At 43.2% G+C, this 26,952-nt stretch overlaps 1 protein-coding gene and 1 long non-coding RNA gene across 7 annotated transcripts in view; one reads left to right on the plus strand and one right to left on the minus strand.

The window, feature by feature from the left end:
- The window catches only part of BOD1L1 (biorientation of chromosomes in cell division 1 like 1), a 57,359-nt gene extending 37,092 nt beyond the window's left edge, over nt 1-20,267 (minus strand). For all 4 annotated transcript variants that reach the window (XR_298893.3, XM_005656496.3, XM_003128856.5 and 1 more), the window contains exons 1-8: nt 19,895-20,267; nt 13,850-13,974; nt 7,914-8,104; nt 6,829-7,443; nt 5,805-5,954; nt 3,330-3,496; nt 1,550-1,658; nt 768-906 (exon numbers count right to left, since the gene is read on the minus strand). Coding sequence is in view for 3 of the 4 variants with exons in the window: in XM_005656496.3 (XP_005656553.1) it covers nt 768-906; nt 1,550-1,658; nt 3,330-3,496; nt 5,805-5,954; nt 6,829-7,443; nt 7,914-8,104; nt 13,850-13,974; nt 19,895-20,131 (1,733 nt within the window). In the remaining variant the exon portion in view is untranslated. The remainder of the gene's footprint in view (nt 1-767; nt 907-1,549; nt 1,659-3,329; nt 3,497-5,804; nt 5,955-6,828; nt 7,444-7,913; nt 8,105-13,849; nt 13,975-19,894) is intronic.
- LOC110262057 overlaps nt 20,364-26,952 on the plus strand; it is a 248,873-nt gene continuing 242,284 nt past the window's right edge. For all 3 annotated transcript variants that reach the window (XR_002346562.1, XR_002346564.1, XR_002346563.1), the window contains exon 1: nt 20,364-22,293. This is a non-coding gene — a long non-coding RNA (uncharacterized LOC110262057). The remainder of the gene's footprint in view (nt 22,294-26,952) is intronic.

A 26,952-nucleotide genomic window follows, 5' to 3' on the forward strand; every position in this document is an offset into this window, starting at 1 on the left:
CAACCCTAGCCTGAGAACTTCCATAGGCCATGAGTGTGGTCCTAACAAGACAAAAAATAAGAAAGTATTATCTTTTGAATAAACAGGGTAGTTTTATTTTTCAGCTTAATAGGGATGAGGAAAGGAGAAAGAGAAGAAAAAGGAGAGCTAACTCCTCCCACTGAGTTCTGCAAATTAGTGATTCAGCTCGCTTCAAATCCAAGATAAATTTACATAACTGCATCTCGATGGAACAGCAAAATTGTAGCCCATGCCTATACAGCCGCTCACAGATTCTCATCAGCTTTGTAATTCTTACAGAATTAATCATGATATTGTGGTGCTAAAAACATTTGGTTTGACCCTCTGGTTTATGGGGAGAAGCATGAGAACTGGTGAAGTGAACTGCCTGGAAAGACTGGAGAATGGATATAGTCACTGGCAGTAACAGAACAAGGACACTCCTCGAGTACTTCTAAAAAGTCTATAAACTCTCTGAAACTCCAGGAACAATTGTGTGTTCTGGGCAAAGAGTCTGAAGTTTCTATCAGATTATCAGAAAAGTCTGGGACCTCCCCCACAAAAAGACTAGTATACACTACTTTGAAACAGCATAGGTATCAATACAATGAATTATGACCCTCAAGAGGAAACCCTAGGTCCTTTCAGAAACATGGAATAACACACACATTCAAGGTCTGGCTCTTTACTGTCATTTTCAGCGCCTCTCTTCTGAAAGCATGCTGAGAGAATGTTACAATGGGAGTACGGCCAGTTAACTTATGTACCTGGAATCCTTTTTTCTTTTTTTGCTTAAGGCTACCTTTTTCTCTAAAACTTTCCGTTCTTTAAGTACTTCTTTAATCCGGGGGACTTTGGGTTCCAAACTCTTTGTGGATGATTCTTCTAAGTCCATACTACCTTTGCCTGCGAAAAAAGCAATCAATAAACTGCATTTTAGAACATGGTTTTATAAATAGCATATTTATTTTTCATTAAGATTTCCTAATCATTGTAATGGCTTTAATATCTCTAAGCTGTGCTGGGATAAAAATAATACTTTAGATGAAGAAGTCCTATATTTATTTATTATTTCAAATGCTCGTATGTGTGGATTTGTATATCACACAAGATAAGTGTCTACAGGAAGTTCAATTTGTTCAATGATATAGTCCAGATAGATGTTTGACATTTCGGTTTACATAAGTATAGATGAATTCCATTAATATCACTGCAAGGCTTGATGACTCACAGGTTAACAATAAACTTTCCAGTGATAATTCATTCCACAATCACTGGAAAATAAATTGCTGACATGTGAGTTGTATAATCTGGTTCATGCTAGAATGATTAATTTAGATACAGCAATATGATCAAAAAAGAAAAGTGACTGAACACATCAGACTAAAAAGTAAAGTAATAGTCCATATATGAAAATAGAAAAATTTTTTAGTCTGTTTTGACATACAACTTTGATCATTTTATTTTATATCTCATAAGTTATATTTTTATCTAGAAAATAATGGCATATAAGATAGTTTAAAATATTAAAAGTTAGCATATTCTATACCTTGACTCTTAGCTTTCGAAGACTTTGTCTTTTCTTTCTGTTTTCGTTTTTCTTCAAGTTTCTCTCTATTAATTTGCCTTCTTAAAAGTCTCTCTTCTTTTTCTTTAGCCTAAAACCATGAAATATTCATAATTACCTTGACAGATTATCAGGCAAAAGTAAAAGCACTCTGGAAAAAAAAAAAGTTTGCCCTTCAGATGTCCTTACAAATTAACAGGCTCGGCCCACACACGCACACGCGCACACACAAAGCACACATACACCGCTATGCACATCAATGTGTGTGAGCATGTGTTTCAATTTGAGAGCTATCAGAAGAATAAAAGAGAGGGAAGTGAAATTTTTCCATTACTCTTTCAGAATGTCATGAATTTAAAGAAGGAGAAAGGTATCATTTTGGGAAATGGTGCTTTAATAAAATGCTCTTTCAACTAAAAGGATAGCTGTGAAAACACCTATGAGCATAGATACACAGGTAGGTCTCAAAGAAGAAGGCTGAAATGCAGATTTAAGTGACAGGCTAGTCCTACAACAAATGTGACCTGCAGTTATACTCTCAGGACCCAGGTTTTGGAGGAGGGACTTTCTGCACCATATTTTAATGTCAGGGAGAATCCTGTTATTGTGTGTTACACCCACCATTTCTTCCCCACCTAGAACTCAAAGTCTCAAAGTGCCAGACATCCTAAGCATAAGCCTAACTCCTGACCGACCAAGCTTTTCAAAAGAGAAGCCACTATTAACAGTTTGATATACTTCCTTCAAATCATTTATTTTTTTTATTATTATTTTTTTTTGTTGTTGTTGTTGTTGTTGTTGTTGCTATTTCTTGGGCCGCTCCCGCGGCATATGGAGGTTCCCAGGCTAGGGGTTGAATCGGAGCTGTAGCCACCGGCCTACGCCAGAGCCACAGCAACGCGGGATCCGAGCCGCATCTGCAACCTACACCACAGCTCAGGGCAACGCCGGATCGTTAACCCACTGAGCAAGGGCAGGGACCGAACCCGCAACCTCATGGTTCCTAGTCGGATTCGTTAACCACTGCGCCACGATGGGAACTCCCCCAAATCATTTATTTAATGTAGTATTATTTCCTCATTCTATGATGACACCTTTTCATGTTTTAATGTTACTGAAATTGTATCTTACAACTGCTATATACATACAAAAAGGCAGCATTCTTTTTTCCTTTAAAAAGCTGTTAGTAATTCAATGGCATATCTTAGAAGTATTTTCTTTTTTTTAGCCATTTTAGGGCCGCACCTGTGGCATATGAAGTTCGTATGTCACAGCCACAGCAGCATGGAGTCCAAGTCATAGCTGACGGCTACCCCTGGTCCTTAACCCACTGAACAAAGCCAGGGATAGAACCTGCGTCCTCAGGGATACTAGTTGGGTTTATTACTGCTGAGCCACAATGGGAACTCCACAAGTATTTTCAAATGCAGAAAAAGTGGACTGACTGTGCTTCTATTCTAATTATTATGTTAATGGCTGATGCCATCTCTCTTTATGGCTGAACCCATACTTGAGCCAAACATTCCCAAACGATGAAACGCCTTGGTTGTGACCAGTTTTAACTACTATTAAGCACGATGATATGAACACCTCTGTCACGTGTTTATGTCTATTCTGTCTCATTAAATGAATGACAGGGTTTCTGAAGGCAGAACCTCTATGTCACTGTTTTGAATACTCACCAGTGCCCTGTAAACAGACTAGTCAAGTTTGCCAATCGGATCTAACAGGTTTCAATAAGAAGAGATCAAATCGGACTTACGATACACTGTCGGCGCTGTTCTACGGTAAGTTCGTCATCAGAATCACTGTAATACTTTGAGTAAAGATACGGTTTGTGAACATAAGCATGCCGTACACTTTTTGCTCTCCCTTCACTGGGGTCACCGGTTTGAGTTTTGGTTTTGTTCTGCTTGTTCTTTTCTTCATCTGGAAGAAAGTCAACGGAGAGAGGAGTGCTTCTGTCAATCAGCAATAAAATCAATATTATGCTTGATCAATATCAGGTGGCAAAAGTCACATCAGTGTAGTTCAAGTGTATCTGTGGGTCTGACAGGAGAAATACCACTATGTGAAAACCCAGAAACTGACATTTTTTAAGGTTATAATCTATATCTTAATTTATTTAATTTTCTCTTTCTTTCAGCTTCTTACACATCAAAAAAGCAAAGAAAAATCAGACCTTATAGTTATTTGTTTCCTCAACATAGAGTTAATCCTCATTTATATGACAGTAGCCTTGGTATAGACCCGTGAGCTCTCGTCTATGGAAGGGGAAAAAAATCAGTAACTGGTCCTACACTAAGTATACACTAACCCCCCCAACCTTGGGAAGAAGGATACATTCCCTGTGAAAAAGCAAGAAGTATCCTAAAAACAGAACCTTCTTACTTTTTTTGTCCAGAAGAAGCCTTGAAAAGATCCAGTAAAGCACCTGGAATTTAAATTTCACTTCGGATAGAGAAAGCAGAGTGCTCAAAGGATGAAGAGCACTCTTCCTACTGCGGACTCAGGAATGACCTCCTGAGGATAATATGAAGACTGGGGAGTGCTGCCGTTGCATTTCTGGGCTGCTAATTTTTTAAATGGATACTAAGAAAAAAAAAAGGCAAAATCAGAGAGACTGAAAAATACATGTGGCATTAAAATCTACCTTTTCTCTTGTATAATTTTCTCTCTACATGTTTTATCCAGGAGCCAGCAGTAAATTTACAAGATGGTACCTTCAGGCAATTGCAAATAATGTTCACTATTTTTGACTTCTGAAAAGTCATGAACATTTAATCATGTGGTAAAGAGCAGCATTAGGTTTCAGGTAGGAGCCCAGAATTGGCGCCTGTGCTAGCTAGCTACATGACCCTGCACGAGACACTTTCTCTGGGTGACTGTTTCCTTACCTGTCCTCCACACTAGTGTAATAGTGGAGCATCACACTTAGAACACAGGAAGTCCTTAATAAGGGTGGGCTGAAAAACAAACTCTCTAACAGAGAGGGCTGGGCTTTGCCCTTGGTTCTGGGAGGTATCTCCAAGGTTTGTTTGTTTGTTTATTTATTTATTGTCTTTTAGGGCCACACCAGCAGCCCTGAGGTTCCCAGGCTAGGGGTGGAATCAGAGCTGTAGCTGCCAGCCTACGCCACAGCCACAGCCACGTGGGATCTGAGCCGGGTCTGCGACCTACACCACAGTTCATGGCAACCGCCAGATCCTTAACCTACTGAGCGAGGGCAGGGATCGAACCTGCATCCTCATGGATGCTAGTCAGGTTCGTTAACCACTGAGCCACGACGGGAATTCCTCTCTAAGGTTTCTGCCTTACAGGAGTATTTCTGTTTACCTGGGATGTTGCGTCGAGCCAAACTGCCTAACAGTGTGATTTACGGTGAGGACTCTGGGTCGTGGGCTATCAGTTTGACCTCCAGAGGGGCTAGAGACTGAGGTCAGATACACAAACAGTCAACCAGGTCTACATGATGAAATCCCAATAAAAACTTTGACGTGAGGCTCCAGAGTGTCCCTGGTTGGCAGTAATCTGTATATATTGTCCCAAGAAAGTGATGCTGTCCACAGCTCCACAAGGAAAGGACAACTGGAAGCCCTGGGTTTGAACTTTCCTGGACTCTGGCCTATGTGCCTCCTCCCTTGGCTGATTTTAATTTATTTCCCTTTGGATTTCCCTGGTGGCTCACTGGGTTAAGGACCTGGTGTTGTCACTGCTGTGGCCAGGTTGCTGCTGTGGCACAGGCTCAATCCCTAGCCCGGGGAACTTTCGACCCCTCCCCTCCTCAAAATTTGTGTCCCTTGGCTGTAATAACCATAACCATGAGTTTAGCAGCTTTCAGTGACTTCTGTGAGCACTTCTAGTGAATAATCAAACCCAAGGGTGGCCTTGGGGACCCTGAATTTGCAACTGGAAGCGAGGGCAGCTGCACTCCTCAAACCCCACATACGAGGTATATTCATACGTGATCTTGTCTAAATCTTACAAGAGCCCTAAGGAATGGAGTTAAGAGCTGCAGAACCAAGGCTTGTTGAGGTGTAGTGACTTCCCAAGCTTGCTCAGACAGACCACCTCAGAGCTGGGACTCAGAAACACATCTTCCAACTTCAGAGTCCCATGTTCCTGACACCAGGGCTAGTTGTTCAACCACACTGTCTTTCACAGCACAACTGTCTGAACAATCAAATCACGCTGGACGGGAAGCTTCAGAGAGGCATTATTAAATAAAGTACTTTACCGTCTGATGTGATCTCTCCTTCCTCCATGCTGTCAGACACTACAACTTCCTCCTCGGTGTCTTCTTCAAAAGATGAAAGGTCACTGGTGTGGACAGAGCTAACTGTGATGTCTGTGAGTCCATCCACATCAGAATCTATCAAAGAGAAATCTCCAAAAGAAAAATAAAACAGAAAATACATCATCTTGTTTTAAGAACATACTCCGCACCCAATTCCAAGATAGCATTTAAACGTTCCTACTTTAAAAACTGTCAAACGGAGTTCCCATCATGGCTCAGTGGTTAATGGGCCTGACTGGTTAACCATGGGGACTTGGGTTCAATCCCTGGCCTTGCTCAGTGGGTTGGGGATCCAGCATTGCTGTGAGCTGTGGTGTAGGTCAAAGAGGTGGCTTGGATCCTGTGTTGCTGTGGCTATAGCGTAGGCTAGCAGCTGTGGCTCTGATTTGAACCCTAGCCTGGGAACCTCCCTATGCCTCAGGTGTGGCCCTAAAAAGACAAAAGGACAAAAAATAAAATAAATAAAAAAAACCAAAAACTGTCAAAGAACTTCAGCTTCAGAAATAATCTTTCATCATCAGTAACCAATATTAGATAAGGCAGAGTTGTTTCCAGAAAATACAAAAGAAAACCATTATCCTATAAAATTAATGAAACTGATAATTCATGATGTGATATAAAAAGGGAAATTTTAAGTAACTGGAATATTCACTAGCTAATATTTTAAAAACTAGGATATTCGATCATGAATTAAGTTGCTTCGAATAATGTATGTGGACAAATTATGAGTTAAATTATAAGGTTTAGAGCTTCTCTGTTCATTTACTTTGTGAACTGCTACATCTGTACAGAAAAGGAATATATATGTGTTCATGGCTCATATTTTAGCAAAGAGAATACGAATTTTCAGGCTCTTAAAACACAAGTATCAAACACACTTATTACAACTTCAAGGCAAATTTGATGTACCCCCAGTGGACACTCAGTGTTCTTCAAACTCCTGCAGATTTTTCTAAGTTTTTACCTTCTCTTGTCCCTTCACCAGTTTTAGCTTTACTATTGTTTTTTTCTGAAGGAAGTTTTGAACATTCTGCATCTTTATCTTTTGTTTGTCTTTCATCTTTCACTTTTTGTACATCTTCACTCCTTTTTGAGTGATCCAATTTCTTCTCAGTCTTCTCCTTCTTTTCTTTCTTTCTTTCTCCCTTTTCACTGCTGTCTGCTTTCTTTTCACCTTTGTCTGTTGATTTATTTTTTGGGTCACTGCTTTCTTGCTGAACATCTTTATTTAGCAGAACTGAACTATTGCTCTCTTTAGTGTGATTTTTACTTTCTTCAACTGGACCTGGGAGATCATTAAGTTCTTCTGACTTCAGGGCTGTCTCCTGTCCTTCCCCTGCAGAGTCAGGTGTAGGTTTTTCTTTTTCAGTCGCATCCTCTGAAGTTCTCTCCTTCTCGGCACCAGTGTCAGTGCTTGGCTGAGATGGGAGTTTTTTGGATGTTCTCTCACAGGCCTTGGCATTTGACGTTTCTGTTGAAGCCCTGGCAGCGCTAGCTTCTTGGTTAAGAGAGGTGATGGTCTCCAAGATTGACATGGCGTCACTGGCCACGTTTGCACTGGGCCCAGGGGCAGGGACACCTTCAAGGGAAAGACACAGTCTAAAATAAATTTATGCTGAAGGTAAACCCCTCTGCTGAATCAAGGCCACTCACCACTGGCATCCTTATACGACACATATGCCTTTAGACTTTCAGGTGCTGGTATTGGAACCTAACACATTCTCCATTCTCTACTTCTCTAATACAGTATCTTAGGAAAGGCACCATGCAAATGTGAGAATAATTCCCAGAAAAAGAGTGTTTTCTCTAATTATTTTAATTATCCCTTCTACTGAAACACACACACATGTACCCCTACTACATTGCTAAAATGCCTATTATTTAAAAAAAAGAAATATTATGTCTGCTCAGGAATTTGGGTGATAATTAAAGTAAATACGATTTCACTAGAGTGACCAAGTAGATGATTTAAAGAACTAAACACCCCTAACTTGATACTCAGTTCAAGAAGAAAAGCAATGGAACTGACCAAGAGCAAAAGCAAAGCACCTTGTGTAATGACGGAAGAGTCTGGTTTCTCATCATCAGGTGCTGTGCTGCCACCTGTTTCCTCTTTGTGATTTAGCGTGGCCAGAAACTCATGCACTGCTTTCTCCACCTGAGGTCTGAAGGTGTGGTTGATCTTTGGATCCACAACCTGAGAAATAATTCGGTCAATACCAGACTCCAACATTCCTGATCTGAAACACAGGATAATTTACAGAAAGGTAAAAAAATTATTCTATACTACTTGTATTATTACTTTTAAGTAAAGCTGAATCTATTACACGGATGTTCAACATTAAGTTGCCTCCAATCCATTCATTTGGAAATCCACAAAGAACACCCAATGGAAAGTAAGTTTCAGGAGTTCCTGTTGTGGCTCAGTAAAACCAGACTAGTATCCTGAATGAGGATGCAGGTTTGATCCCTGGCCTTACTCAGAGAGTTAAGGATCTGGCGTTGCTGTGAGCTGTGTGGTGTAGGTCACAGATGCGGCTCGGATCTGGCACTGCTATGGCTGTGGAGTAGGCCAGCGGCTACAGCTCCAGTTTGATCCCTAGCCTGGAAACCTCTGTATGCCATAGGTGTGACCCTAAAAAGACAAAAAAAAAAAAAAAAAAAAAAAAAGTCATACTACAGTGGCATTTAATATACCACAGTGCCAAAAAAACATGTAAACTTCTCACCACCATGTCACTAGTGGAAATACTAAAGCAGACAAAACAGAAACAAAACAGCCTTAGAATTAGACATAGCACACTATCTAAAGGCCAGGCTTATACATGATGCTTACCTTACTTCAATTCTGCCCATGGTAGATGGGATTAAAGTCACTAAAGCTGAGTTCTGAGTATAAAACAAATCTATGGACTTCCCCCTCCCCACTTTCTTTAAGCAGAAAAATGTAAGCCTTTTATGAGTATTAGGGTCTCCAGGAAAACAGAATATAAAGCTTCCAAAAAAAGAAAAAAAAAAAAAAAGAAAACTTTAGAGGAACAAAAATAAAACTTATGACTTCTGGTGTTCTTTTTATTACCTGCTTGCTATAAAAATAAATGACTTATTCCTCAGCAATTATGTTATGAGTGCCTTCTATACAGCAGGCACCATTCTAGCCTCAGCTGCTACAAAACAGACCTGGTCCCTGTTCTGGTGGGAAAGACACAATTAAAATGCAAGACAACAGGAACTAGGACACACCATACACTGTTGGAAAAGAGTAGAATGAGGAATTAAAAGCTATGTCTGAAGTAATTTGGAATGCTTCACAAAGAAGACATTTAACTTGCATCTTGATTTCCAGAGAAAAGAAGGAGAAGAAAGTGCCCAAGGAAATATATTTAAGAGGCAGATGACCAAGTATAAAACGCACAAGAAATCACAAAGGCGTCTGAACAAAATAAGAGGACATGAATTTAAGAAATGCACTTTAACCCTGTTTCTTTCTAGCAAAGAACTTGAGGAGCCACAGATCCCTGGGCAGTGCTGGGAGGGTTGGGTGCTGGTCCTTTTCAGCTTCAAGGCCTCCGGCTCCCTGGAGAATGAGGGAGGTGTCTCTCCTTACACCTCACAATGCTATTTCTGAGAGCAGCTCTGTCTGGAGTGGAGGATGGGTGTGGTTTTTGTTTCCTGAAGCATACTGCAGCCCTGGGATACTGTAGGTTATGTGGGCCATAGAGAAAAATGAGTCAACACTGCACAAAGTAGGTAACCTCCTTTCTAAAGTTCTAAGATTAAAAAAAAAAAGCAAATCCTGTAAGCATTGCTACATCTTAGAGGTACCTTTAAAAAGTAGCGGGTGGAAAAGAAGCAAGGACAAGCAATCTGAAAAATGTTCTGAATTAAGGCTTAATTAAGCACAAAGGCACAAAATAAAAAAATAAACATCCACCTCCGAAACACTGCTTCGGTCTCTTTTCTTGATGCGTATGTTCTGGGCCCTTGTGTACTTCAGTCCACTCTTAACAGTGGTCAGCTCTGATCTTAAAAGTGAAGGCTGTGGTGCAACGGGATCAGTGGCATTTCTGCAACGCCAGGACACAGGTCCGATCCCTGGCCCAGCACAGTGGGTTAAAGGACCTAGTGCTGACATAGCTGCAGTGTAGGTTGCAATTGCGGCTCGTATCTGATCCCTGGCTGGTTAGCTCCATGTGCTGTGGGGTGGCCAAAAAAGAAAGGAAAAAAAAAAAAAAACCCTCAAAAAACAGAGGCTTGCAACTAGAGACTATCATACTAAGTGCAGAAAGTCAGAAAGACAAAAACAAGTACCGTACGATATCACATACGTGAGGACTAAAATATGGCACAAATGAACCTATGTACAAAACAGAAACAGACTCACAGACATAGACAACAGACTTATGGTTGCCGGGTGGGGGGGGCAGTGGGATGCACTGGGAATTTGGGGTTGGGAAGTACACTATAACATTTAGAATGGGTAAGCAATGAGGTCCTGCTGTACAGCACAGGGAACTATAATCCGATCTCCTGTGATAGACCATGATGGAAAAGAATGTAAAAAAAGAATATACATTTATATGTATAGATGAGTCACTTGCTATACAGCAGAAATTGGCACAACACTGTAAACCAACTATACCCAAATTTAAAAAAAAATAAAAAAAAATAAAAATATGAACTTACAAACAAAAATGTATCAGAAGACCCCCCCCCCGCCTCTCCCCCCCCAAAAAAAAACAGAGGCCAGTGCTAAAGACCACAATGGTCTTCGTGGGCTCACTTCAGTGAGGTGGGGCCAGAGCTTTCTCACCAGAGGGAAGAGAAGCCATAGTTCTAGGTTCAAGGAGAAAGTCAAAATGCTGGCAGCTGGCACTGTCCTGGTTAAAGCTACTTTCCTTGTCTTCCTTTTAAACCCTGTACAGTTAAGGTCATTATTTCTGAGCTTCCCAGCATTTTCATTTATTTATTTATTTAAAATTATTTTTTACTTTTTAGGGCCTTACCCATGGCATATGGAAGTTTGCAGGCTAGGGATCGAATCAGAGCTGCAGCTGCTGGCCTACATCATAGCCACAGCAATTTGGGATCCGAGCTGTGTCTGCGACCTACGCCACAGCTCACAGCAACGCCAGACCCTCAAACCCACTGGTGGAGGCCAGGGATCGAACCCGAATCCTCATGGATCCTAGTCGGGTTCGTTAACCACTGAGCTGTGGAGAGAACTCCCCTAGCATTTTTAGATTCTGTTGTACAAATGAATGCATAAATATAATAAAACTTTGTTCCACCTATTGATTTGGCAGATTGGCTATTAAACTGAACCATCCCAAATTGCTGATATTTGACTGTTTTGTCCTACAAAAATGGCAACTGTAGAAGGCTCAATCTAATAGAGTCAACTGAGTATTTCTCAAAATTTACGTAAGAACAACTGTCTGAAATTGTATTGATAGGGGCTAGTCTATCCCTGTACTGTTAGACACAACCAGTCTTTATTTAAAGAAACTTTATAATGTTATTTAAGAGACATAAGCTTACTAATGGAATTTAAATAATAGAAAAGCTTAATTAAAAATTAACATAGCTAGAAGAAAATTTACAGATGTCCCAAGAAGAGCAATGCCTAAATTCCTCAGGAGCCTGCTGTTTGCCTTGTTTTCAAATGTCTCTAGGGGACAGCCCTCTTCAACCACAAGCAGACGGCTCCAGTGTTAACTGCTGACGGCCACATGAACCCCTTGCCAACGTGTCCAGCAACCCCTCACTGAATAAGATTATGCGAAAATGATGTCTTATATTGGCATAACTTTTTTTTTTTTTTGACTTTTTGTCTTTTCTAGGGCCATACCCACGGCATATGGAGGTTCCCAGGCTAGAGGTCTAATCAGAGCTGTAGCCGCCAGCCTACACGAGAGACACAGCAACGCAGGATCTGAGCCATGTCTGTGACTTACACCACAGTTCATGGCAACGCTGGATCCTTAACCCACTGAGGGAGGCTACAGATGGAACCCCGAAACCTCATGGTCCCTACTTGGATTTGTTAACCACTGTGCCACGACAGGAACTCCTTTTTTTTTTTTTTTGTCTTTTTTTGTCTTTTAGGGCCACATCGGTGGCATGTGGAGGTTCCCAGGCTAGGGGTCCAATAGGAGCTGTAGTTGCCAGCCTACGTCAGAGCCACAGCAACTCAGGATCTGAGCCACACCTGCTACCTACACCACACCAGATCCTTAACCCACTGAGCAAAGCCAGGGATCAAATCTGCATCCTCATAGATGCCAGTCGGATTCGCTAACTGCTGAGCTATGATGGGAACTTCCTGACATAACATTTTAAGTGATTGATTTTACATGGGCAAGACTGAGTTTAGTTCCCTTTGCAGAATGAGATACACGACTGCTTCCCTCCTTTATAGGCTTTGTATGCTAAGGAGTAAATTCCGAGAAATTTGCCTTGAACTTGGTCTCTCAACATATGGGGAAAAAAAAAATCCCAGACTCTCCCTTTTCTCAACGCACTTTTAAAGCACTGTGATCCTCTGTGAAAAGGAAGGCAGCTATGCACTGCTGTGTGACAGCGTCCCGTAGTCCATGGAGCTCTGTGTAAGTGTAGGGGTGCACTAGGTGACAGGTCAGTAAGCCTCGCTCTCCCAGTCCACCCCCCGCCCCCACTATTCTGGTTATTGTTCTACTGAAGGTCTGAAAAGTGAGTAACACCCCCCAGGCTGCCACCCAACAGGAAAGACTTTGCCTCTAGGTTTTCAGGAAAAACTTTGACTTTTCCAGAAAAGCTATTATGGCATAGCTCTCTAAGAGCATCTTTTGAGCTCACCTGGACTCTTTTAAAGGTTCTTTAAAATGTAGTCAACAGAGCTATTGTTAAGTTTCCCTCTTCTCTTATTCCCTAGGAGACACAGTCTGAGCCCCCGCCCCTGGCTCCTGGTTTCTAGTATTACCTGTGCCTAAATGGGTCTTTGAGTCAGAGTGTGAAGGTTTACTTGTGGGGCTTCCTGTGTGTGGAACTATCAACGGAGAAACACGTTAGGTAGGTTTGCAACCGTTCTGAGGGATAAGAGGAAATTAGGGAGTAACAGCCCAAAATAGACTGTACCGTTTAAAAGCCACATTTCATCCCAACAGATGACCTTGACAGTAAATATTTGTTAAGGCAAGAAGATTAAGCCACTTCTTCGGCAATGCAGTTAACTTTTCTGGGGGTGAAGCAGGGATGGAAAGCCCAATTCTTCTTGTCTTGGCAAATATTTATATTCAAGAATGAGATCATACTGTAAATCTGCTTTGGGCAAGATAAATCTGATTTTTTTGGGTCCCACTAAGCATCCCAGCTTTCCTCACTCTTATCAAAAAAAAAAAAAAAAAAAAAAAAAGGCCCTGACAGGTCTCAGTGCACCTTTCCCCACCCCTTTTAGTTATACTTTACGAAAAAGCACAGGTAAAATCACAGTAAGCTGGAAAAAAAAAAAAAAAAAAAAAAAGTAAAGGGTTATATTCGAACACAGAAGACACAGCCCCACATCCTCAAATCAGCGGAAAATGTTTTGATTTCAGTGATCTTTAATTTAGTCTTTATTTGTAAAAAAGAAATAGTAAAGCCTACTCTTTCAGGGTCAAGAAAATAACTGTGAATGTAACTGTACAGGATACACTTACCAATCAGGCATTTATCATCTATTCATAACCTATCTAGAGGGCTTCTTTTTTGAAGTCACACTGTCATTCCCTTCCTTCAATATTTCCAAAGGTCTACAGGAGAAATCAGTCTGTTAAATTTACGGGAGAGATATGAGGTGGTTAGAGCTTACTCTAGACTTATACTGTATCATAATACGAAGTAGCCAAATCAAACTTGACAAAATTATCATGGGGTGAACAAAGTTCTGCATAATGTCCCTGCTTTCAGGCAAAGGCCCTTGTGACATCCTCAAGCCCTCTGAGGAACTCTGCAATCCTGAGACTTACTTGAGCACTTGCTGTCGAATACTGTTTCTTAGCTGATTTTTATTGAGGTGGGGACTCCAGGTATGAGTTGCTAAGTGGTTTGCAACAAAGTTGTCAACACGCTGTCTCAGGTTCTGATAGGCAGGCTAGAAAGAAAGAAAAAGACAAGACATGAATGTTAAACATCTCTAATGCTGGGAGTTCCTGCTGTGGCTCAGTGGTATTGAACCTGACTAGAGTCCATGAGGACTCTGGTTTGATCCCCAGCCTCGCTCAGTGGGTTAAATATCCCACATTGTGGTGGTTGTGGTGTAGGCCAACAGCTGTAACTGTGATTCTACTGCTAGCCTGGGAACTTCCATATGCTGCAGCTGCAGCCCTAAAAAGAGCAAAAAAAAAAAACAAAAACAAAACAAAACAAAACAAAAAAAAACCCCAAACTCTAATGCCACACAATATCATTATGGATAGTCTCAGGAATTTGAGTGTTTTTAACAGTGTTAATATTTCTTAGATTATAGTATCAATGTGGCAACAAAGTTCACAGTTTATGACAATCCTGCTTCAGGATAATTGAAGAGAAATTCAAATACCATTTATTTTGTCTTAAGACATGGTGTTAGAGATGAGGAATACAAAGATATATTTATAGACAAGGGACTAGATTATCAGATACCAGTTAAGTGTCACGATTAGATGATTTGGAGCAAAGAAAGGGAGAGGAGCAGAGGAAGTAAACCTTCACTGAGAATGTGGCATCTGAATTGGATCTTCAAAATTTCATGGTGCAGCTGGGACTAGGAAAGATGGCCTTGCAGCCACAGCAAAATGTAAGAGCAAGTAGATAAGAAAATGTGAGGTTACGACCATTAGGGAGCCCCCACATTAAGTCCAGTTTGGTTGGCAAAGAGGATACAAAATAGCAGGGAAGTGAGGCTGGAGACCTAGCTTGAAGCCAAAGTCTGGAAGGATGAGGTACCAGTGTAGGAGTCTGGAATTATGGGATAGAGAATGGGAACCACTGCACATATGAGCAGAGGGATAGGGGATAGCTGAGCTTTCTAATGACTAATGAAAGAGCAAACAGACAAAATATACTCAGGAAAGCGTGCAAATCTGGAATAATGAAGGTCTGTACTGGGCTGGCAAATATGAGCTGAAAGGCATGGATCCAAGAGAAATGGGATCCATGGATCCAGGGACAACTGCTGGAACTAGGCATTAAGTTAGATGCAAGGTGCTGGTTCTCAACAGAAAGCAATTTTGCCTCCCTCACCTGGCAATGTCTGGAGACATTCTTGATTATCACAGCTGAGGAGAGTTGCTACTGGCATCTAGCAGAGAAGATGCCGAATATCCTACAATGCACAGGGCAGTCCGCCCAACAAAGAACTATCCAGGCGAAAACGTCAGCTATGCTAAAGCTGAGGACTGATATTAAGGGAGGCAGGAGTGAGGACACACACTATGCCATCTCTACTTAAAATGACACGGCCTAGAAGGAATGTTTGACCACTCAATCAGGACTGCATCCTTTGTTCCTAGAAGCTGTCCCCCACCACTCACGGTCCTTATCTCTCTTTTATGGGCTTTTAATGTAGATGGGTTTGAGTGTTCCCCAATGATTTTAAGCAAAACTCCAAAATCTTCTTGCTATTTGCTCCCTTACCCTTCAAAGCTTATTGCCCAGTGACAAGTTCTCACACCTTTAATCTTATACACCTTCTGGTTCATTTGCTAACTTCTCACCTTCAGAGCTCACCCTCATCCGTGAAGTCATCCTGAAACCCAAGGACATTTCCTTGGCCCTTCTCCAATGTTCCAACTGTCTCCTAGACTATCATTCAAGTAATTCTTGTGTGTGTGGTTTTTTTTTTTTTTTTTTTTTTTTTTTTGCCTTTTTTCTTTTTCTTAGGGCTGCACCTGCAGCATATAGAGGTTCCCAGGCTAGGGGTGGAATTGGAGCTTTAGCTACTGGCCTATACCACAGGAACAACACCATCAGATGGGAGCTGCATGTTCGACCAACACCAGAACTCATGGCAACTCCAGATCCTTAACCCACTGAGCAAGGCCAGGGATAAAACCTGCAACCTCATGGTTCCTAGTCAGATTCATTTCCGCTGCGCCACAACGGGAACTCCTTTTGTGTTGTATTACATCTTGGGAAGGGGGGTATTTATCTCCTTATTGAAATGTAAGCCTGCTCCTCCCACTCTTTTAATCACACTGCTAGGCAGATAAGCAATTAAAAAGTAGTTGTCAGATGAGATGACTGGGTGACTATCTAGGTAAGACAAATGATAAAGGATTTAACCCTTTGTGACACCTCTTCTTCCCTTCCAATTTCCAGACTTTTGTTAATACCTATTCTCTATGCTATCAAAAAATGGTCTCTAGGAGGTTAATGAATCTGACTAGAGACCATGAGGCTACGGGTTCGATCCCTGGCCTTGCTCAGTGGGTTAAGGATCCAGTGTTGCTGTGAGCTGTGGTGTAGGTCAAAGAGGTGGCTTGGATCCTGTGTTGCTGTGGCTCTGGTGTAGGCCGGCAGCTACAGCTCTGATTGGACCCCTAGCCTGGGAACCTCCATATGCCGCGGGAGCGGCCCAAGAAAATGGCAAAGACGACAAACAAACAAACAAAAAATCTCTAGATCATTTCTCATGTTCCTCCCCATTTATCCAAAATCAATGTGAACAAAAATTAATTTTCCCCCCAAATCCTAAAACATAATTCTTCTTCCCAGTATTTCACGATCTCAGAAACATTAGGTTCAAACACCACAATGCATTTAGCACTCTAGTTGCCCTAATTTGAACTCTAACAGGTAATTTTCTTGGTTTCTAAGTTCTCCTTTTGGTAAAAATCCTAGTGACTAGAGAGATATTTTGGATTTCATCATTCTTCTAGAAGCAGCTATCGCTCTCTTCTTCCTTTTCCAGCGCTCTAGTCCATCACCCGTGACCCCCCCCTTTCTCTTCCATCCTTCATCCAAACCATCAGTAAATCCTGTCAGCAGCAGCATCAAAATATAGCCAGAATCCAGACTGTATATATGCATGTCTGCCTGGGTCACTTTGCTGTACAGTAGAAAATTGACAGAACACTGTAAACCAACTATAATGGAAAAAATAAAAATTTGACCACTTCTCCCTCACTGCTCCCACCCTGGTCTAGAGCAGACTCATCTCCTGTCCAGTTATTAATTACTGGCCTCCCTGCTTCTAACCTTGTCCATCCAGGTCCATTTTCCACAGTGCTGCTAGTGCCAATCTTCTAAAATTAGGGTAACCATATAATTTATTGTCCAAACCTGACCATGACTGAGAGTGAAGGGGACAATGTTAATAATTACATACGGTCAAGCCACTTAAAATCGAAGTTGGGTAACGTCCTGCTCAACACTTGCCAAAGGCTTCACAGCTCCAGGAAGAGCCAAACTCTTACAAAGGTTTCCAAGGCCTGCCCTATCTCCTCCCTTGCCTCCTATCACTTTTTCCCTAGCAGGTTCTGCCCTAGGCCTCTGCCACCTGCTGCGGTCTCTACAGGGAATGCTCAGCCCTGAGAGCTGGACAGCTCCTTCCCTTCCCTCGGGATGGCTCAGCTGTCATCTCATTGAAATCTTACTCCGAACACATCAGCTATCCTTTCCACCCTCATCTTTCTCTCTTTCCTCCATAGAACCTGTCACAGACAATTTATTGGCTATTTTTCTCTGCTGGGATTCAAGCTCCATATCAGCAGGGACTTTCTGCTCACTGCTGTATCTCTGGCACCTAAAGTAATGCCTGACACATAATAAGTATTTGTTGGGTGAATAAACTCATGTATATTTCTGTCTAACATTCCTTTCAAATCTAAAAAGAAATAAGAGTTCCCACTGTGGCAGAGTGGGTTAAGAATCTGACTACAGCATCTTGGGTCACTGCAGAGGCGTGGGTTCAACACCCAGCCTGGCACACAGTGGGTTAAAGGATCCAGCATTGCCACAGGAAACTTCCATATGCCGCAGGTGCAGCCTTAAAAAAATAATAATGAAAAAAAAAAAAAAGGAAACAGACCATAATCATAGGGACCAGGAGCCATTATTTCTCAGTTACAAATATAACTGAGAAAGCATCCAAGAACTGGCCTTTTTTACCTGGGGTGAAAGGTGCCAAATTTACTTTAGTCAGTGAGCTCCCTGCCTGGGTCTGAATGACGGGACTCTCTTGATTTTCCCTCCTCAGACTCAGTGCAAAGGGGTCAGAAGGGCTTTGTAACCTCTCAGCTTGCTCCAGGGATCTGGCGTCTGGCGGTCAATAGCAGAGGAGCCTCAGCATTAGCTGGATCTTCCGGCTACATCTCAATGTGAATATGGGCATTTTCCCTAATTTTCATTAGACAGTCAAAGCAACTGTGCTTCCCTCCCACCCCTAAGAAATGTTCTAAGACTCCACTCTCGGAGGATCTGGCAGGGATATTAGAGAGCAGTGACATTCAGCGGGTGTGCTGGATGAAGAAAGTCGAGCCTTTGATATTGCAGCCCCTCCCCCACCGCTGGTATATTTAAATTTTCAATTTACATACATGATGATAACACGTATTTATAGACTTCTGAGAACAGCAAAGTGAAACCTCTACTAGCTTTATTTAGTTGGACAGCATTTACTTGGCCATTTCCCATGGAAGGAAGGAAAGAAGAAAAGGCAGTAGGTATCACTTTCAAAAAGGTGGCTGTGCATATTTCCTAAAACAAAGTGAGAAAAACTATATACTTCCTATGTAGATAAACAGCCCCAAGTAAATTCTCTGTGGTGCAGAAACTCAGACGCCCCAAAAAGGCAACTGCTACTTCTGGTCTAAGTGATGGGCCGGAGTTCTTAAAAGGGAAGATGTCCCCAGATTGTCAGGAAGGTTTTTCCAGAGGAAATAACAGAACGGTGTGCAGTTCGTCCCAAAGCCCTTTTCTCTTTAGAACTGCCCAACATGCTATGAGAAAACTCTCCATCCCATCAAAACTCTAAACCAATGAGCCAAACCAGAACCAAGTTTTAACTTGGTTAAACAAAACAAAACAAAACGATTTCCCAACTCTTTCCAATGGAAGTTCTCTGCTTCACTTGCTTCCAAGCTACTGGGTTTCCATCCATCTCATCCAGCTCCTTCCTGGTGTCCTCTACCCATCCTTTGCAGAACCAACTAGGTTTACCTGTTCCTGCTAACACCCCTTTCACGCTGACATGTAGCACAAAATTCCTTCCCCTTCCTAGCCCCGAACTCCTTTTGTACAGGAACTACTGTGCTGACCTCTCCCCTCTACCCCTCACTCTCCTGGACTCACTCTTTTGTCCGGTCCTTCTTCCACTAGAATATCTGCTGTCAACTCTCCTCAGTTCTCTCTACTCCTCACCCCTCACCCCACCTACCTCTCCCTTCTCTCTGACTTGGCCTAAGCTACCGAAATCAGACAGTGGTTGGTAGAAACAAAAGTCCTGATCGCCCACCCTAACTTTATACTGTCCAGCTACGTCTTATTCTTTATCTCTGCACCCCTCTCAAAGTCCAGAAATCCACGTTGCAAATAATTTGATCCATTACCATTTAGTAATTTCTCCAGAGGACAAAGACATGACCCCTATCAGAAATCTTCAAGGAACGAAACAAAAATAACTTCGATACAAAGTAAACCAGGGGAAAAACAAAAAGGAGAGATGAAAGCGCCGTTAGCGGGAGTGTTTCCAAATAAGGCTCCGAAAGATCAAAGACTTCATCTTGCTCACTCCTATACTCCCAGCACCTAAGCAGTGCCTGGCACGGAGAAGGTGCTTAATTCTAGTCTGTTAAATGAACGGAAAGATAAGCGAATGAATGAACGCAGCATGCCCAGCACAGTGCCTCACACAGAGCGCCAGCTGAGAGGAAGCAGATGCACAGGGAGCTCGCCCCTAGGCGCGCTCCAGAGGGGCCCCAGATGGGGAAGCCGGGGCACCGCCAGCCGCTGGGCGGGTGCGGGAGACACAGCGGGGGAAGGCGGCCGCGGGTCCTCCCCTACCCCGCCCGCAGCCCCCGCACGCCCCGAACCTTGGTGTCCACGTCGGCTAAGCAGTCTCTGCGGAACTGGTCGAAAAGCCCCTGGCTCTTGAGGTGATTCACGATCATGGCCACGAGCTGCGGGTCCCCGGCGCCGGCTCCCGCGCCGCCCGCCCCACCCGCGCCCGGGCCGGTCCCGGGGCCGGGCGGCGGCGGCGGCGGCTGCGGCTGCGGCGGGGGAGGTGGCGGCGCGGGAGGCGGCGGCTGCGGCTGCGGATTGGTGGCCATGGCAGCCCGGGCCGGGGAGGGCGCAAACCCAGGCGGGCAGCGCTCCTGGGAGGAGGCGGCTGTACGGGTCCCGCCGCCTGAGGGAAGCCAACGGGATGTTGTTACGGAACCAGCGGATCCAGAGTGACCCCGGAAGTGAAAGGGAACCGGGGGAAGGGAGGAAAAGGCGGTAACGATAGCAACGAAGTTCCGGCGACGGAGGCCGCGAGGGGCCAGTTCCGGCCGCCGCGGAGCGCGGGCGCCCTCGTGAGGCTGGGCTGCGTCGCCAGCGGCAGCGTGAAGCGGGCAGCCCGGTCTGCGCCGGGGCCTGGGCCTGGAGTCCAGTGTGGTCGGGCGTTCGACTCGCGCGGCTCCCCGCCCGAGGGCCCACCGGGCTCCGGCTGGAAGCCGCCCAGGGTGCGGCAGCGAAACTTCGGCCCGGTTGCAACCACAGTGGCGTTTAGGCCGGACGCTCTTGCTCCCGTTTCACGGAGCGGTCGAAATCCGTAGACGTTTCTAATGCGTTCTACCGGTAGCCCAGCCCTCTTCGTCCTCAGCCTCTATTCGTGCTCACTTTTCTCCCAGGCAGGTAGCTCCAGGGGCCTCCTGTCTCTCTCCTCCCCACCCTATCCCGTTTTCCCTTGAGCATCCCCTGCTGCTTGCCAGGTGTGCCTTTAGTGAGAACCCGATCTTTCCAGCACTTTTTTTCCTGCTGGTGAAGACAAACCCACATGCTTTTAGTTTTCAGGGTTTTGTTATCGATCAGTTTCATCCATAGGTAGTGCTTACATAGCACGTGCTACGTGCCAGCCATGATGTTTAGTGGGTTTATGTGCATTAATTCACCCAGTCTTTGGAACAGCTCTAAACTTAATCTTATTATACTATCACTAATTTGCAAATCAGAAAACTGAGATCTGAGGCAAATTAAGTAAATTGACTAAAGTTATACAGACAACACACTGCCTGATCATGAACTGAATTATCTTTAAAATTATTATTGGTACATAATCAAAGCAAAGTATCACAAAGTTTCAGAATTATTCAATAGAACGTAACACTTCTGGGGAAATGCATCTCGCTGAAATGGATATTGTTGCTTTTTAAAATTCATAAATCTGTGAATGATTATATCTTATTGCTGGGACGGGAAGGATTGAGCATCAATACCACTCTTAAGTTTTAGTTTTTATAACTGTATGGCCTTAGAAACGGTGTATAAACAAGTACTATACCTGGTAATCCTAATCCTACTGTAGCAACGTTGTAACTGAGCAGGGTCCTGTGAGGCTCCTGGGCACACAAGCCTTTCTGTGTCCTTCATTTCCTGTTTTTAAGGAATAAGCTTCAGTCTCCATGACCTTCCCTGAGCTCCAAAGGGCGGTTGATAATCAGGGCAGGAAAGGGATGCAGCGATCAGGGAGCAGCAGTCGAGAGACAATAATGCAGCCTTGGGGCAGGGCCCTGGTTCCTCCTCAAGGAATATACATAACAATGTCTTGGAGCCTTTTTGCAGAACTAAAATCCCCAACCAAGGGAAGAACTGCTTGATGAAGGAGGACCTCCAGAACCAGTCCTGGGCTGCTAATTATTTCTCAGCTTTGATCCTTATCTGCAGCCTTATTTTCCACTCCCCAAAGTATAAAACCACCCCCTAATCTCTCCCAAGGAGGGCACAGTCTTTAAGGCATTGGTCTGCTGTGCCCTCCTTTACCTGGCAAAGCAATAAAGCTCTCTTTTTCTCCTTCACCTAAAACTCTGTCTCCAAATTTCCATTCAGCAATGGCAGACAGAAGCTGAGTTTCGGCAGCAAAATTTGAGGGCTCATCCAGGATCTGCCTGTGGGCAGGCGGCCCCACAGTGCTCTTGGCTGGATCAGACACTTTGAGGTTTCTCTCCACACCAGTCCCCCTATAGGTTAGCAGAGGATTGGAGGAATCTTTTAGAGGCCAGACTGCTGAGAGTTTCCTGCCATGGGGCCGGCCCTGAGCAGAGCTGACTGGCCATCTTGGAAGTTGGAACTCCAGGGTGGAAGAGTGGTTGGTAGGCAGCTCTCACTGGCCTTGGGGGGACTCCTTCCTTTCCCTCTGCTCCTGCCGACCAGAACTTCCCACTTCAAGAAGACTTTTTGGGAAGAGGAAAAGTAGCATCTGTGATTTCGAGACACCTCTGCCAGCATCTGGGTAAGTCCCAGGGCCTGCACTCTGAGGCCCCCTTGACCTTGTCCATCTGGGGACCCTTTGGTTCCTGTTTGGGGATTTTCCTTTTGGGAGATCCCATTTGTAATTCTGTGTCTTCCTTTTCCCTGACGAGGATTTGGGTTTTGCTTTCAATTTTGTGCTGGAGTATTTAATTCCACCTGATGGTACTCTACAAAAGATTTTGACTGAGGGTCTAGCCTAGGCCTCAGTTTTGCAAGCTAAGGAAAAACGAAGCCAATATGGCAAACATCTTTGAAATTCCATCAGGCAGGGTCTGGGGATGATCTCAGGCAACTAGTCGACTTAGAGCTGTGAACCAATGTCTAAGATGGCTTAGCTGGAAGAGACTGAGGGGTTGGGCTGAGTGCTTAGGTAAGAGGCTGATCTGATACTTTTCCTCAAATTGGCTGCCTTAATGGAATTTGTCAGGATAAAGGTGAAGGTATTTCAGGAGAGCCTTTGCTCTGAAGAAAGGGACAAGACTTCTCTCTGCAGGTTATGGTTTTCTCAGGTGCCTGAGAAATTCAACAGGGGTGGTGGAGGCTGAGTCCTCCATGCAATGTCCCCTAGGGAAACCTACTCATTAATTGCAATGTCCCCGAGGGAAACCCACTCATTAATTAAAACCTGCTCAATTGGGGACAAGAATAAGAACTAGCCATTCGGCCATCTGAGTACCCGTGGTGTCCTAGATGCCACTGGGAGACCGGAGATAGTAAACTTTATCCGTGACAAGGTCAGCTGTAAAATGGGAAATGGAGGATACAGAACGGCTTGTGGGGCCCAGGAGCCTCACAGAGCCCTGCTCGGTTACTCTATCACTCCGTACTTGATCTCAAAACATTAGATTTGAGGATCTTTGAGATGACGTTTCAGTTAGGCCCTCCTCCAATGTTACTGAAAGTAGAGAATTGAAAACCACCTGAATTGCCAAAGGGTTTGTTTACCTAGTCCTTGTTCTTCTACTTTTTCAGTTTCTGAGAAATACACCAGACAGGTTTTATCAAGACATCAAATGACTATGATTTAGACTTTTTTTTTTTTAATGAAGTGTATCTTGTTTAACCTGATATACTCAGATTTGGGGAAAAACCTAAACATAGTCCTTTTGCACAAATAACTTTCGGGTACATTTTTGTTGTTGTTACATGTAGTTCAGTTGTGTGTTTGTCAAAAGTTTGCGGCTAATGAAACACTTCCTAAAAGTTAAAACTTTCTGGAATAGGAATTGTTTGTTGTCTCACCTAATTAACAGCCCGTTTTCTTATCAAACTGGCCGAAATGGGTTTATGAGAAACAGTTTGACTTCATTGTTTCAATTCACATAAAGTGTAGTGCATTTTGAGGACTGGAGTGAAGACTGCAGAGAACAAAAGTCATGTAATGAATCTTAAAAGCTTTATTACAAGAGTTCCTCTCTTGGTGCAGCGGAAACAATCTGAGGTTGCAGGTTCCATCCCTGGCCTTGCTCATTGGGTTAAGGATCTGGCGTTGCCATGAGCTGTGGTGTAGACTGCAGAGGCAGCTCCGATCTGGTGTGGCTGTCGCTGTGGTGTAGGCCAGAGGCTGCAGCTCTCATTAGACCCCTAGCCTGGGAACCTTCATATGCCTTGGGTGCGGCCCTAAAAAGACAAAAAAAAAAAAAAAAAAAAAAAATTATTACTAAAAGCAATCCAGATTTAAATGATATAAGGTGTGAACTGAAGTTTGGCACTTGCCATCAGCCTCTCCATGGGTTAAATTATGAACCACTGCAGCTACTGACTCTCAGTGCCCGAGAAGGAGCTCAGGTTGAACATGGGAGTGAGGCCCTCTGTGCTCTGGGAAAACTGGAAGAACAGGTCTTAAGAGAGTCATATATTTTTAGGAGATTTTATGTGCCCAATTCTTGCATCTCCTCATATCTAGAAAAACACTAAAATCCTTCGTGGTGATGTTTGCTTCTTATGATGGGTAGTAACCTTTGGGAGATCAGCAACAAACCTTTGTAAAATGTGTGTGTGCTGCATGCACCTCCCCCTCCCCTTTATCATATCCTGATATACCCCTTTTCCTCCTTGGGTGGTATTTCAGCCCGGTCTGTAGTTAAGGATAAAACCAAGAATGTCAGAGTCTGTGAGTGCAGTCACCTCCAAGGGTGAGAGCAGGTGAGTCCTGCAGACTGAAAACTCAGGATACTGGGACTGATAGTGGAGGTACATATCAAAGGAATGATTTCCGTGAGCCCAGGCGTCTTTTGTTCCTGCTCCCTGCCCTTTGTTGCAAAAACTTCTGTGTATCCTAGCTCCTTCAACACCCCTCACAGCCGCGGGAAGTGGTTTTCAGTGGTTTTGTCGGGGCTATCTGAGATGCTGTCTCCCAGGCTTAAGTCCTAATTTTGCCCCAAATAAAACTTAGCTCTCGACATTCAGGTTGTGCATTTTTTTGAGTCGACAAAGGTATAATTGTTTTATTAGTTATGAAAACATGATTAGAGTATAACATGTTATCCTTTACTTAATTACCAAAAATGCAATACAGCATGTTGCTAAATGTGTAAGGTATTTATTGTGTGTCGTATGAGAAAAGGCATGGCATTTGTTTTGTATATATGGATGTGTATATTAAATTTGCTCAGCTGTTTGGGAATAACTAAAGAATCATCCATAAGAAATCAGCAAAACTCCATAGAGCTATTTAGACAAATGATTAAACTTTTAAAAAATGAAACAGTAAGGTATTTGCTACTAAAAGTGAATGGATTCAACAGCTAATAAATAATTTTACCTTTTGCAAACAGCATATAGAAAATCCTAAATATTTTCTAATATGTAATAAGGTGAGAATTAGCTATAATTTCAATAGATAATTCACAATTGAGTTTTAAAAATGTATGTTAACTGTCGTTGAATAACGCACAGTGAATGTAAAAGAAAATATTTGTATCCATGGGTTCAAGTTACACTGGGCATACACATCGTACTGGATACAGAGTAGCTTGAACAATTTTTTAGCCTTGGAAAACATTCTAGTTACATTGAAAAGAATCAGGGTCACTAATCTGCACTGCGTTAGCTGTTCCAAGGTGCTTTTCTTTCTACTTAAAGACAGATCCTAGGGAGGAGTATGGTGAAAACTGGGAGGAAAATAACATACATTTAAATCTTAAAAGTTGTTTTAAGCAGTCATCATTTCTTACCAATGACTTTGTTGCTTTGTTCTCTCTTCTTAAAGTTTCCTTAGAAACAGTAGCAATAATGTTTGACAGCAGTGGGAGTATATGACCTCAAGGTGAGGTCTAAAAAAATTTGCCATTGCTCCCCTACCCCACTGAATATATGTCTGAATTCAGAACATCTTTCTGAATCAAATGCTTTCAAGAGTCAAATACTTTCTCCCTGAATATGACTGGACTCTCTTTTGGTTTCCTAAGTCTGATACTCAGGTGATAGGTTAACAAACATAACCAATAACTTTGGGAATGAGGGGAACCATGGTGGGTTATGACGGTGGCATTTGTATCTTTGGGCACCAGATGCCTGACAAGTATCTGGCTCCTGTGATTTCTCTCTTTTCTGCAGTCCAGCCTGCCTCACTACCCATCCCTACCCAGTCCTCCTAACCCTGTTTCTGAAGGCTAATCCTGTGGAAGTCAAGCATCAGTTTATTTAAAGTTAAATGTATACACGTATGTTAATTCCTTATAGAGTGCATAACATTGTAAAAGACATTGCTCCCCTACCCCACTGAACTGTGCAGAACTGTAATAGTTAATTCACTAAAAATTGATTCTATAATCACACTAACAAATACAGATAACACTTAGGTGGCTCCATGCCCTGGTGGACAACAGAAAACTGAAATGAAACAAAAAAACTTCCTAAACAACTAAATTCCCATTGTGAACACTTAAAATATAAAATAATTACCACTGAATAATAGAAAGCATCAGTTTATAATGATAGTCTCTTAGCCCCAGGGAGTCAGTCTGCTTATTAGGCAGAGTGGTTTGTTCCCTTTCCCTAGTGTTCCCAGGGCATCACCACTCCTGGGCATCCCTGTTCCAAACCAGGCTCCAGACCTCACCTTTCACAGAAGGCTGATGAGTATCTTTTCCTCAGTGACTCTCCATCAACTCAAAGTTCAATTGAAACATTAAAAGTTCATTTTTTCAATGATAACAAAACACATTTTTAGGTGGGGTTCAAAACCCCTGTTAATGATTTTTGTGAGAGGATTGGGAGAGGATAGTGTTGGATTTCAAGGCCCCTTCAAGGAGATTGACCGCAAAGCCTCTAGATAAGACGAGAACTGCACGACCCTTACACCACCCCACCCATCTCATTGTAATGCCCCTCCCCCACCTCGAGCAACCTGACCTACTCTTTCCTGCCCCTACTAGGAAAGGTAGGTGGCCCACTGCTCACCCACCCCTACAGGGGCCTTGTGTGACCTGAACCAACCAGCAAGTGTATCATAAGACCCTTGTTTCCCCAGCCAAACAACAGGTCAGCAGGTGTAACACAAGACCTGTCCTCTCTCCCTGGGCTATAAAAACAGGCAGAACCATGCACCCAGGGTAGGCTCTTCCTGTTCATCAGGAAATTGTCCTACTGGGCTTGCAGTGTCTCTTGTCTTAAACTTCTTTCTCTCCAGGCCCGG

The sequence above is a fragment of the Sus scrofa genome, chromosome 8 (genome assembly GCF_000003025.6).
Source record: "Sus scrofa isolate TJ Tabasco breed Duroc chromosome 8, Sscrofa11.1, whole genome shotgun sequence".
Lineage (NCBI taxonomy): Eukaryota > Metazoa > Chordata > Mammalia > Artiodactyla > Suidae > Sus > Sus scrofa.